The sequence below is a fragment of the Panthera tigris genome, chromosome E1 (assembly GCF_018350195.1).
Source record: "Panthera tigris isolate Pti1 chromosome E1, P.tigris_Pti1_mat1.1, whole genome shotgun sequence".
NCBI lineage: Eukaryota > Metazoa > Chordata > Mammalia > Carnivora > Felidae > Panthera > Panthera tigris.
This window is the reverse complement of record NC_056673.1, coordinates 23,010,194-23,024,515: the sequence shown is the minus strand read 5'-3', so window position 1 is coordinate 23,024,515 and position 14,322 is coordinate 23,010,194. Positions and strand designations below refer to the sequence as shown.

General features: G+C 42.3%; 1 protein-coding gene and 1 pseudogene across 1 annotated transcript; both read left to right on the top strand.

Moving 5' to 3' along the window:
- Positions 1 to 289: 289 nt before the first annotated feature.
- On the top strand, positions 290 to 4,515 carry LOC102959918 (C-C motif chemokine 15). Its single transcript, XM_007096041.3, has 4 exons — positions 290 to 529; positions 3,144 to 3,191; positions 3,676 to 3,787; positions 4,188 to 4,515. The coding sequence occupies exons 1-4, from the start codon at positions 454 to 456 to the stop codon at positions 4,273 to 4,275; spliced, it is 324 nt and encodes a 107-aa protein (XP_007096103.1). The 5' UTR covers positions 290 to 453; the 3' UTR covers positions 4,276 to 4,515.
- A 5,801-nt stretch (positions 4,516 to 10,316) lies between these two features.
- LOC102969915 lies at positions 10,317 to 10,709 on the top strand (annotated as a pseudogene).
- The last annotated feature ends 3,613 nt before the right edge of the window (positions 10,710 to 14,322 follow it).

The following is a 14,322-nucleotide window of genomic DNA, read 5'->3' as shown; positions in this document are numbered from 1 at the left end:
GTTTATGAATGGCTTGGATATGGGGCATGAAACAAAGAGAAGGGCCAAGGATCAGGAGTCTGCATAAGGAATCTCATGACCAGTTTACCAACTATTTGCCCACTTGAAGGTACTTAACTCTTGAGGAAAACACTGCAACATCAAGGATGAAATGAATTTCCTGGAGGAAGAGTCCTTCATGAAATAGTCACTCTCTGTGCCTGTATCCACTGGGCAGTTGGGAAAGCATGAAGGCACCTTTGCCCTCTACTTCCTATTGCATTCTCAGACTTGTTCCGTTTTTCAGAAATAGAATGTTGTCTATTGTATAACCAAAGAATAGAATTCTGACCCTCTGCCCTGTGACTTCCTGATCCTCCTCTCTTATAAAAACAAGAGCAGAACTGGGATCCCAGGGAATCAGAGAGCACAGTGCCAGGAGTCCCCAGACCAGCTTCACCTTCCACTGGGAAAATGAAGGTCTTCGCAGCTGCCTTCCCCTTCCTCATTGTTGCTACTGCCTTTGGAGCCCAGGTCCAGGCCCTTCATGGTGAGTTCAGTGAGCCTTCTCACTGGTGATAAGCTCCATGGTAACTTGCAATCTGGAGAGGAGACACAAAAGGACACCTTTGTCCTCCTGTGACTGCTCCCTGTCCCAGACGCAGATGTGAATTTGCCACTTGTTTAAAAGCAGCAGCAGTAGGGTGTGGACCTCCCTCTGCAGCCTTTGGTCTCTGGGAAAAACTGTACAAATGACTGGTCCCCCTAAGGGAAATAATCCTCTCCCTTTTCATGACCAGAATTATTTGATACCTTCTCTTAGCTGAACTAGGGTGGTTAAGTGCTAAATCAAAAGAAGTGTAGTAAAATTGTAAATTTGTAGAAAGAAGCATAGAATTCTACAATGTTAGAAGGATTACATACCATCTAGTGTAAAACTATCATTTTGAAGAGGAAATGGGACAAGCCAGAAAAGTGACTCACCCAAGTCACCTAACCATTCTATGTATTTAACAAATAACTATCTAGTGCTTCCTATATGCAAGCAGGCACTGTTCTAAGTGTCTTATGGACTTAATACATTAGATCCCCCTAACAACCCTGTGGGGTAGACTATCGACAACTTGTATAGTTTTGCATATATTATTATCATTATTCTGATTTTACAGTTGAGAAAACTGAGGCATAAGAAATTTAGACAACTTGCTCAAGATTACACAACTATTAAGTGGTAGAATGAGGGTCTGAGCTAGTTAGGAGGCTGCTATGGAAAGACAAGACCACTGAAGATTTTATTTTGCAAGCACCACACACCTCATAGCAAACATATCAAGTATACCTCCTTAAACAGAATTCATGCATGCCTCAGTGCATGCCTCCTTGAATAGAATTCATATGTAACTATATAAGAAATAAGCTAAAAGTGTAGTTGGGTTTGACTAGTTAGCATAATGCAGGTCCACAATCCCTAATCGAAAACTTTGGCGCTGGATGTGTTTTGGAATGCAGAATTATTCCATTTTTAAAAAGGTAATATAGGGGCACCTGGGTGGCTCAGTTGGTTGAGCATCTGATTGTTGGTTTTGGCTCAGGTCATGATCTCACGGTTCAGGAGATTGAGCCCCCAGTCGGGCTCTGCTCTGACAGCATGAAACTTGCTTGGGATTCTGTCTGTCTGTCTGTCTCTCTCTCGGTCTTTCTCTCCCTTTCTCTTTCTCTCTCTCTCTCTCTCTCTCTCTCTCTCTCTCTCTCTCTCTCTGCACCTCCCTGCTCACATGCTCTCTCCTTCTCAAAATAAATAAACTTTTAAAATAAAAATAAATTAAGTAGTAATAGAATATGATGTAGCAATTCCACTCTGAAATTATACCCAAAAGAACTGGAAGCAGGTACATGAAGAGATATGTGTAAACCCATGCTAATAACAGCATTATTCATTACAGTCAAAAGGTAAGAGCAGCCCAAGTGTCCGTCAACAAATGAAGAGATTTTTTTAATGGGGTATATACATACAATGAAACATTATTCAGCCTTATAAAGGCTAAAAAATGGATGAACATTGAAGACATTATGTTAAGTGAGATATACCAGTCACAAAAGGACAAATACTGTATGACTCCACTCATACGAGGTACTCAAAGTAGTCAAATTCAGGAACAGAAAGAATGGTAGTGGCCTGGGGCTCAGGGGGAGGAAAAATGGGAGTTATTGCTTCATAGTAAGGAGTTTCAGTTTTGCAAGATGAAAACCATTCTGTGGATGGATTGTGGTCATGGTTGCACAATATGTGAATATGCTTAATGCCACTGAACTGTGCACTTTTAAAAATGCTTAAAATTATAAATGTTTATTATGTATATTTCACATTTGCAATGCAATAAGTATCATTTTTTAAAAGGCAACATATACCTGGACATTACTTAACATCCCTGGCAGAGCTGGGGAAGTGTACTTCAATCAAACATAGTAGTACTTTTGCAGCAAACACGTACAAATATTTATGCTAATGGGATAAATAAAGATTATAAATAGCTTCTCTTCACCCTGGGTGGCACTGTGCCACCAAATCAGTTAATAAAAAATGTTTCTGCTTCCTGAGCCCTGTGGATTCCGGAAATATACAGAAAGTATTGTGGGCTGTATCACATTATGTAGCTAATTCAACTGATTTATTCATATGAGATTTACGAATTGCTTTTTGAAATTTTTTTTTAACGTTTGTTTATTTTTGAGACAGAGAGAGACAGAGCATGAACGGGGGAGGGTCAGAGAGAGGGAGACACAGAATCTGAAACAGGCTCCAGGCTCTGAGCTGTCAGCACAGAGCCCAACACGGGGCTCGAACTCACAGACCGCGAGATCATGACCTGAGCCGAAGTCGGCTGCTTAACCAACTGAGCCACCCAGGCGCCCCTCGGTTTGCTTTTTGTATTTCAAAGTCAACAGGATGATTTCACATCCCAAACAATTTCAAGAGTTTCCTGAAACATCTCAGGGCCCTAAGAGAGACAATGGGCCCTGAGGCAGACCTAGAACCCAGACAGTGTCCAGTGGTCCAGCATCGTCACCTCCCTACCAGGGGACGGGGCTGAGGAATGAGACTGGTGGAGATACTGGGGCAATGCTGCCTCTGTGACTTCTCTTCCCTTGTTTCTCCCAAATAGAACCCATGGTGGCAATACGTCCTCATGAAACCTTGATACATCTGCAAGGTAAAAGTATATGTTATATTATAGCTTGTGTTTAAAAGCAGCAGCTGCACAGGTCTGCCCAGTGGCTTCAAAACACCTCATTTACGAGGTGGGGGTTGGGGGCAAGGGGGGAAAGATCCTGAAGGTGGCGAACATCCCAAGGAAGATTGGGATAGAATTTTAGGGGTGACCTCTATTCCACCCAGCTGTCTCCTGAGTTGGAGCCCCTGGGACAGCAGGTGATCTCTAATGCCTCCTGCAGGCATCAGAAGTTTCCTCTTCTTTCAGAAATGGTCATGGCCCTGTTGTGGCCCTGCCTGGGTGTCCCCAGACACATAGCTCAGCCCTGAGGAGAGGGAAGCAAGTGCTGGCTGAGGAAGAGAAGGTTCCCTTTGAAGTCCTGTGCCTTCTCACCCTCCCCAGGACTTTGGAGGAAAGGGGAAAAGGATCTAGTCTTCCTCAAAAAGAGACCCAGTCCCTAAATGACCCTTTCCCCTTGCTGCAGGCCTTCACCATCCCTCTGACTGCTGCACCCAATATACTCCACGGAAAATCCGATGTGGATTCATGAAAGATTACTATGAAACAAGCAGCGGGTGCTCCCAGCCAGCTGTCATGTAAGCACCAAGCTCACCAGCCATGTCTTGGGAGGGGAGGACCTGAGGGACAGGTATCTAGAAAAGTCCCACCCACCCTATGGATCCTGCCAGGTCATGATAGGCACGTGTCCTAATTAGGATCCTGCAGGGCATCAGGTATGAGATGTTCCTGAAGAGGGAGGCTGGAGACAGAAGGAGAGAACAGAAGAAAGGCTGCCCAAGGAGACTCCCATGAGTCACTAAGGCATCTCAGCAGAGGCAGGGTCTCAGAGAGGAAGTGCCCTGAGCCCCTGCAGCAGAGAAAGAAAAGGACAGGCTGGGCTGAGTGAGGGATCCCAGGGCCAGGGAGGATGGGGCTCCCCATCCCTATTTGCTGAACCCCCCTTAGTTTGTAATTTTTCTCCACCTTGCTCCCCAGCTTCCTCACCAAGAAGGGGCAGCGTGTCTGTGCCAACCCCTTTGATTTGGGAGTTCAGAATTGCGTGAGGTCCCTGAAGTCGAACTAATGATACAGACCTGAGAAAAAGGAAGCTTGCTTGAGGAGAAGGGATACTAGGTGCCAGCCACCCCTATTTCCACTTCTCCTGTCCCAACTACCTCCTGGGATTTTCTTGGCCTATTTTTTTAAAAAGCAATAATTACTGTTCTTTCTGCTCTGGTTATAAAAAGCAATGCATTAATAAAGAGTATCCAATGTAGCTTTCCTTGAACTTTAAGAGGAAAAACAAACTATAGGAATTGCTGAAAACTGGATTCTGCGTTCTTTTTTGAAATGAAACATAAGAGAATTTTTTAAAAGCTAAAAACATTCAAACTCATTCAAACATAGATTGAATATGTGTCCAAAATGTACTTAACCTATTTAATGAGGGAACCATAAATTGGAGCCAAAGGTCATCTGTGGAACAGAGACTTATATCATTAACTGGGGATGGCATTCTAAAATGTTAAGTCAGGGAAAAACAGGGTAATATCCTGTAAGACAATACAACTGTGATTTGGGGAATTATCTTATCTACTAGACAAAAATCATTTACATTTGTGCTAGATAAATATTTGCATGTTAATGTAATTTCACAAAGTCTGGGGCCCCATCAATAGTAAGTAGAACATCACTCAAGAGGACATTCCCCCTGCAGATTTAGGAACCCTGGGGTGGGACTTTTGGACAATGTTCCAAATGACATTGGAGGAGCTGTCTGCAGTCATCCTTTTCCTGCCTTATTTCTACATTTTGGATGTTTTCTCTCAGTAGATATAACTTCCTAAAAGATTTCCTCTTTAAAGGTAAAGGACATTAAGACAAACATTCAAAGTTGGAGTGAATATCAATTTTACATTCATATCCATTAAAGCATATATGTTTATATTTGTAATTCATAAATCTAGGTCAACTGTCTCAAAATTCAGAAGAAAACACTGAACTCTAAACAACAACAAAACAGTTTTTGATTCCAAAAAAGTTTAAAACCTATGCTTACTTTTTGGGTGATTTGCCATAAAAAGCTATAGGGAAAAAAAACTAATCGATAACCAAATATCCTTTGTAATAATAAACACTATTAGAAGAAGAAACCTGAGACAATGATTTTTTTAAGTTTATTTATTTTTCTGAGAGAGAGAGCAAGCATGTGAAGGGCAGAGAGAGAGGAAGACAGAGAATTCCAAGCAGCCTCCACACTGTTGGTGCAGAGCCCCATGCGGGACTCGTACTGATAAACTATGAGATCATGGCCTGAGCTGAAACCAAGAGTCAGATGATTAACCTACTGAGCCACCCAGGTGCCCCTGAGATAATGATTAAAGCTGGGAATTATTATCACTCTAAAGCAATCAAATACACATTCACACTATGTCTTACCTTATCCTCTCTGCTAAAATAGCTCATTTTAAAGGTTTGACTTCAGTGTAGAAAAGTTTCTTTTACTCCATCATTTGGGAGTAGGGGTGGATAGAAGATGACTGGAGAATAAGAGGTAGGGCACAGATGTACCCAATTTAACCAAGCATTCCAGGTGATTCTTATGCAGGTGGTCCTAGGAAGGACCTCACTTCAAGGTACCATTTTAGGAGGTGCAGGAAGAAAGGTAGGCAGGTTAGTTGGTGGACCTGTGCCTTGGTAAATTTCACACCTTCAGAGATGCCTTTCTCTTTTCTCAACCTAAGTGGAAATCCCTAGTTCCCTGGTTGTTAATGCAGATTCCGATGATGGGGGGCCTTGGCTCAGGTGGGTGAGGAGGAAGTGGGACTGGTCAGGCTTTCACTGAGGTTGTCAGAGAGGTTTGTTTCTAGGGGGTGGGGCAGTGGGATTTCTTTCTTGTCTTTGACCAGAGGTTGTCCTGGGTACTGCCCAGTTCTCTCTTGGGCCCATCGTCCTCTCTGGAAGACTCCCAAAGCAGATATCCTTCTTTACTTAGAGAACTGTACTTGTAGCTTTATCCTGGGGCAAATCCCACACCCATCTGTCCTGAAACGGGGACTGGCAAAGTCGTAGTTTCTTTTCCCAACATCCACTGACTCTGCCCTTTGTGTTACCTAGGGTGCCACTGAGAAGATGTTCTGTCAATGATCTCCTTCACCTGTATGATGAAACAAGTTTTTCAGCCTCCTTATTTTGCCATCAAGCTGACACATGTCTTTTTTTTTTTTTTTTTTTTTTTTTTTCAACGTTTTTTATTTATTTTTGGGACAGAGAGAGACAGAGCATGAACGGGGGAGGGGCAGAGAGAGAGGGAGACACAGAATCGGAAACAGGCTCCAGGCTCCGAGCCATCAGCCCAGAGCCTGACGCGGGGCTCGAACTCACGGACCGCGAGATCGTGACCTGGCTGAAGTCGGACGCTTAACCGACTGCGCCACCCAGGCGCCCCGCACATGTCTTTTATATAGAACAGAAATGTCTCATCTTACGGTCAGCTGATGTTACCTTTTCTGATTTCCTCTGCTACTACAAACTTATTTTCATTTTCATATTTCTTCTGCCATTTCCATGGGACTTGGGGAGGTGGAAGAGGCAAACACAGATGCTCAGGGTTCCGGCTTATATTTTGATTCATTTATGATCTCTCCTGTTGCTCTCTTCACTTCACTGTATTCTGTTTGGGTTCAGCACCTTTGAGTTAACACCAGCCCACTGAGCCCTAGAATCAATGACTGAATGATCACAACAGCAACTTTTTGGCTTCAGTGAATCCTCATTGAAAAATCTCAAAAAGTTGTTGGGTTGAAACTGTGCTACACCCAGGAGGAGTGTGTGTGTGATGTCATCGGGTTCTCTAGCTGGCCAAGTCGTTAGCTCAGTAGAATGAAATGGAGAGCATAGACCCACAGAGCAGTACAGATGGCAGAGGACCAAGTGTCTCCTAGTCAAGGCTTTGGGTCATGACAATGGCAGCTGAACAGAAATGAGGGATAGACACTGAGATGTTCCTTTCTAACCGAGCATCTGGTCATTCTGGTCTTTGGGGTCTTGGAGGGGACGATGGCATGCTATGTCTAGGCCAGTTACATAAAACTCACATACTCTATTTTCACAAGTCCTCAGAAACAGCATGTTCCTTTTTTGCTTCCTTGCTTTCTTGTGGCACCTCTGCCCCTCCTCTCAACTCTTCCCAGCTAAACTCAGTGCAGCCTGCAAGGTTCAGTGTAGATGTCACCATAAAACCCTCCCTCACTATCGCAGCCAGAGCACCCATCTCCTTTTCTCTGGATTCCTGAAACAGATGTTTATTGTCACTCAAACAATGACTGAGTGGCTACTTCATGTTCGACATTGTGGTAGTCATCAGGAAAACCACGAGAACAAAACAAGCTAGATTCCTGCCATTCAAAAATATTTCAGTATATAGAGAAGATTGAAAATAAGAATAAACAATGACATCTGTGTGCAAGAATCATATATATAATTCATCATCACTAAATCTCCGAGATTTATGCAACACTGGATTAAAATGATGAGGCTGTTGATATTGGGAGCAACGAGCCTGGGGCTCAGACCTCCTCAGGCCCCATACAGGCAGCCCAAAGGCTGACGCTTTGAACAATGCAGGTCTTGAGACACTGACCTCCATGCAGTCAAACATCCAAGTATAACTTCTGACTCTACAAAACTTTCCTACCAATAGCCTACTGCTGACCCGAAGCCTGACTGAGAACATAAACTGTTGATTCACACATATTTTGTTTGTTATATGTATCATATACTGTATTCTTATAATAAAGTAAGCTAGAGAAAATGTTGTTTAAAAAAATCATAAGAAATAGAAAATATGTACAGTACCGAACCGTATTTAATGTATAATATGTACGGTACCAAAAAAAAACCCACATGTAAGTAGATCTGCACAGTTCAAATTCACGTTGTTCAAGGGTCAACTGTATAAGCACACCAGTTACAAAGCTATACTACACATCAGGCCTTCTGAAACTTTAGCATGCAAAATAATAATCTGGAGGGCTTGTTAAAACACAGTTTCCTCATCCTATTCCCAGAAATTCTAATTCAGGAGGATGGAATGCCCCACCCCCAAATCAGTGTTTCTAACAAGTTCCCAGGTAATCCTGATGCTACAGGGAGGAATGGGAATTTGAAGAGGAATTCTCACTTCTGACTTTGTCACTTGAGCACTGTTTGCAACTTTTATAAAAAGTACATGTTTTGTTAGTAACCAAAAAATAATTTCAAAGAGTTGAAAAAATAAATCTTTATGGTCTTCTCAAGACCAAACAACAGGGGCACCTGGGTGGCTCAGTCAGTTAAGCGTCCAAATGCTGATTTCCACTTAGGTCATGATCTCACGGTTTCATGAGATCGAGCCCCGCATCAGGCTTTGTGCTGACATCTTGGAGCCTGCTTGGAATTCTCTCTCCCTATCTGCCTCTCCCTCTCAAAATAAATAAATAAGCTTTAAAAAAAAAAAGAACAAACAACGAAATGGGCCAGTTCTTGTGTCGATATTTGATTTTTTTTTTATGATGAAACTCATCAGAGCTGTCTAATTATAAAACAAGTAGGGGCACCTGGGTGGCTCAGTCAGTTAAGCATCCAACGTCGGCTCTGGTCATGATCTTGCGGTCTGTGAGTTCAAGCCCCACATCAGGCTCTGTGCTAAGAGCTTGGAGCCTGCTTCAGGTTCTGTGTCTCCCTCTTGCTCTGCCCCCCCACCTGCCACTGGTGCTCTGTCTCTCTAAAATATAAATAAACGTTAAATTTTTTTTAATTTTTTTAACAGTTATTTATTACTGAGAGACAGAGAGAGACAGAGCATGATCATGGGAGGGGCAGAGAGAGGAGGAGACACAGAATCTGAAGCAGGCTCCAGGCTCTGAGCTGTCAGCACAGAGCCTGATGCAGGGCTGGAACTCACAAGCTGCGAGATCATGACCTGAGCTGAAGTCAGACACTTAACCGCCTGAGCCACCCAGGTGCCTCTAAAAAAATTTTTTTTAAGAAATATACAACTGGGGAAAGTTTAAACATGGCTAAAAAAAAAAGTCTGACAGCCAATGTTGAATTTTTTAAAGTAAAAACCTTAGGAGTTGTGCATAGCAGCTAGAAAAAATGTGCTTAAAAGTTGAAAAAAACTTAATAAAGCTGCATAGAAATCATCAAGGCATAAAATAGCAAATGGAAACATCTATATTTTTACTATTTTACTTTTAGAACCACAGTGTAAATTTTAGAAGTAATATATAGCTCATTCCCTTTTCTCTCTCTCTCTTTTTTTTTTTCTTCATGTATTCATTCTCTTAGTGTGAACTAGGGGGCTCACCTGAGGACTCAGCTAGGGCAGGGGCAGAGGGCATGACCCACATGCTTGAGGCCAATATGACCAGGACAAAAGACACAGCCAGTATGGCCAGAAGATTTGTTACATACAGGGGACAGTTCAAAGTAAACATAGTGAGGTTAATGGGAGCCAGATTTCTCACTACTAAAGTAGGGAGAGAAACTTAAAAAGGGAAGATTAAAATAAACCCTGTGTGTTGACTTGGAATTGAATGTATTGGTATAAATTTTTGGCTTTTCATTTACCTAGACCAATGACGTAGCAATTGCTACAAATGTGTGAAATTGATATAATAGAAATAGATACAAGTTTATACACACATTTACACATATATACTTCAATATATTTCCTAGTTTGTCCACTAAGAGCTCAGACCTAAAAGTAATGCCCTTCCCATAGCAATGAGCACCGTAAGCACCCAGATCCTGGGTTTTCAAAACCATCCTTCACTAATGGGATCCAGGGCTCATTGGAGAAATGGCAGGTTCCCAGAGCTAGGGCAAAGTATAAGATGAGCCTGGATCATCTTCTTGTGCCAAAAAGTAATAAAATTTTTAAAAAAAGGATAAATAAGAAATCCTAAAATCTCCTAGAGAGAGGGGCAGTGGTGCTGGCAGCCTCACAGGCACAGCCGGTTTACTCAGTATTGAGTGCACACCACACCTTAGCAGCAGCAGTGGGGCGTCCCCTGCTGTCAGAGCCCCTGCACTGGGGCAGCCACCCTGGCTCCCTCTGCTCTTCCACCCTCCGCTCTCACCATGGTTGATCAGCTGATCAAAGAACAGATTGCTGAGTTCAAGGAAGCTTTCTCCCTATTTGACAAAGACGGTGATGGCACCATCACAACAAAGGAACTTAGAACCACCATGAGGTCGTTGGGTCAGAGCCCAACAGAACCCAAATTGCAGGATATGATCAATGAGATGGATGCTGATGGTAACAGCACCCTTGACTTCCCAGGATTTTTTACTCTGATGGTTAGAAATGAAAGATACATACAGTAAAGAAGAAATTCATGAGGTATTCCGAGTCTTTGACAAGGATGCCAATAGTTACAGCAGTGTGGCAGAACTATGTCATGTCATGACAAACTTAAGAGAAACACTAACAGATGAAGAATTCAGTGAAATGATCAGAGAGCCAGATACTGATGGAGATGGACAAACAACTATGAAGATTTTGTACGGGGCACCTGGGCGGCTCAGTTGGTTGAGCATCTGACTTTGTTTTTGGCTCAGGTCATGATCCCAGAGTCTTGGGATTGAGCCCCGAGTTGGGCTCCATGCTAAGTATGGAGCCTGCTTAAGATTCTCTCCCTCTGCCTCTCTCCCCCACTTGCACCCTCTCTATAAAATAAAAAAATACAAAGGGTGCCTGGGTGGCTCAGTCGGTTAAGCATCCAACTTCGCCTCAGGTCACAATCTCACAGTTCGTGGGTTCAAGCTCTGCATTGGACTCTGCTTTCAGCACAGAACCCAGTATCTGATCCTCTGTTCTCCTCTCTGCCCCTCCCCTACTTGCACTCTCTCTCAAGAATAAACATTAAAAATATATAAATAAATAAATAATTTATACAGATGAGGACTACAAATGAAGATCTACTTTCAACTTCTTTTCCCCCTCTAGAAGAAAATGAATCTTTTACTTACCTCTTGCCAAAAAAAAAAAATTAATTTATTTGTTCTGTTTCCATACAGCAAAACTGAATATCAAAGGTACCTTCTGTCCACACACACAAAATCTGCATGTATTGGTTGGTGGTCCTGTCCTTTGAAGATCAATCTACCCATCAGTTTTACAATATAAATACTTGTACTACCTTAACAATATGAAAGTACTTGGAGGAGCCCTTGCAGTTCCATTTGTTAATGACTAATACATTGGGTTGGCCAGTTTTTCATACATGCTGCTTGACAACTGAGCAGAGTCAGGCATTTGTGTTAAAAATGAAAAATGAGGGTGTCTGGGTGGTTCAGTCGATTAAGCATCCAACTCTGGATCTCAGCTCAGGTCCTGATCTTAGGGCCATGAGTTCAAGCCCTGAATTGGGCTCCATGCTGAACAGGAAGCCTAAGTTAAGGGAGAGGAGAGTGGGAGGGAGGGAGGGAGGGAGGGAGGGAGGGAGGAAGGAAGGAAGGAAGGAGAGAAGGAAGGAAGGAAGGAAGGAAGGAAGGAAGGAAGGAAGGAAGGAAGGAAAATTTATAAATCTATTCAAATAAGTTCTAGTTCAATATGTTAGTATAAATTGTCATAGCTGGTTCACTGAAAACAAACATTTAAAATTGGTTCACTTCAGGATGTTGTGCAGAAATATGGGTGAAGGCTAAACTGTCTAGACATAGCCCCACTTAGTAGGATGGCCCTCTTGTACTTCCATGGGCCCTGACCCATGGTGATGATGAAACACATCCTGGTGACATGCTGCATGTGTTGCTTTAGTATTGACCACATTGTGCTAGAGCAAAATGGGTGTCAGGCTGTCACCATTCACACAAATTTTTAAAAGAAACCTTTACCAGGGAAGCACCTTTGGACTCTGTTTTTGAAATCTTTTGAACCATGACTTGGAGCCAGCAAAGTGGGCTGTGGCTATAGACTTCAGCACAATCATCATCACTGCTGTTCAAGAAATTCAATTTACGTCCATTTCAAATTATAAATGCTAGTCTTTTTTTTCCAGTAAAAAGACTATTAACCTAAAAAAAAATCTAGAGAGAGAGGAAAAATCAGGTCACCACAAATAAAGTTCCACTCCAGAAAAAATTCTCATACTCTCAGTGTAGAATTCTATACCCAGCAAAAAATATCAATCAAGTATGAGGGATGAATAATGACTTCTTCAGACAAGCAAGAACTCAGAGAATTTATGTTCCACACACCTTTCTGGATTATTTGATTTTTTAAATCAATGTATATGTCTTGCTTTGGGAACTATTTTCAATATTTTTTAAACAGGTACTGCATACTTACCAGTGGGCAACAGAACATTTAGGACCTCTATGTTCCTACCAAGTTACATTCATCCCACTGCATTTCAGTTTTCATTTACTTTTTTGAGTCCTTCTTTAAGCTATGACTCCTCTGAGGTCAGGGTCATGTTCATTCCCACACTGCAAGTATAGCCCAGTACCTAGAATTTGATATTGTGGCAAAGAAGTGATGCAGTCATGAAACCCATCCCACTGTCCTCCTGGACACACAGACGATATATTTTTTCCATACTTTTGTCATTAAATTGGAGCCAGGTGACTTCATTCTGGCCACAGAGTATAAGTGAAAGCAATTTATATCATTCCCACAACTGTTACATAAAAACCTCCCAATTCTTCTGCTTTCCACTATGGTAGCAAAATTAGAGACCTATTGTTGAAACTTGGGGAAATTACAGACAGAAGAAGCCTTAGTCCCTGAATACATGCATAAATAGAAACAGCTTTCTCCAACACACACACCCTCATTCCACTGCTCACACACATTGGACTGTGACATGAGCAAGAAATAAACCTTCATTTAATTAATCCCCTGAGATTTAGGGGTTATTTATTAGCAATTAGTATATACAGACTAATGTAGGTAGGAACTTAATAACTGCTTGAAAAATCAAGAGGTTTCCTGTAAGGTTCCTAGCAACAACTTGGCAAGTGGGCTAAGTCGCCATGAAAACAAAGTAAACACTGTTTCCTTCCAACTCATATTCTCCCCAGAAACAACTTATTTCCTTAGATTGTTTGATTTGAACAGTTTAAATAGTTTTGTTATTGATGATAACAAATACAGAACATGTCTAATAAATGGCTGTCTTGGCACCTCAGCATGAGAATTCAGCCATTTCCTGTGAGATGCACATACTTAGACCAGCTCAAGTACTTTATTCATGGTTCTTCTAAAACATGTATTTACAAATTGTGTTAGGCTCTTTATGAATGGGCAAAGATAAATAACAGATGTTCCCTGCCCTGATGAGTCTAGGAAAGGAGAGGAGATGTAAACAGCCTTCTAAATGCAACAGTAAGCAAAATGGCCCCTGAGCTGAACATGGTAAAGGCCATTGGACTGAGTCTGCAGAGGTGGATCTATTCTGCACCCCGCTCATCCTATAAATATGAGCAAGTCCCTGGCCCTTTCTTGAGCCTGAATTCCTCCTCAGTAAATGGCCAGTTTAGACCAATCTAAGGATGGCAAATACATAGCACGTGAGCTGCATGTGTTAGTCACAGCACTTCTTCTGAGGTGTGTGGACACGGCCTTGGAATACTATGCAACGCAGAACTCCAGCCCACTGTTAATCAGTGAAGCCTACTGGCCATCCCTGAACACAGCATTTTCTAGGTATTCATCAAGCTTCTCTGTGACAAAAGTCAGAAGCCAGGAGAAGGTCCTAAAGGGATACACCCGAGATCAGAAAGAGCTAAGACTAGAGGCTTTGTAGAAAAGCCAGATCACTTTCAGAGACAGCTCAGTTGGGGTCCCCAGGTTTCTCCACAGCATAGTGGTTAAGAACACAGACTTGGGAACCAGACTACCTGGGTCTGAACCCAGATTCCACTTATCAACTGTCAAAGCTTGGGCAAGTTACTTATGCTCTCTGTGCCTCAGTTTCCTCCATTGCTTATTTAAGATAAAATGGGCTATTATTCATAAAACATTTGGGACAGTGGCTGGTGTGTGTAGCTGTTATGTAATGTTTGTTAAATAAATTATCTACTGAGCATCACAGTGTTTCCTCACCCCAGGGTACGGTGAGAGGGTAGCAATGAGTCTGGG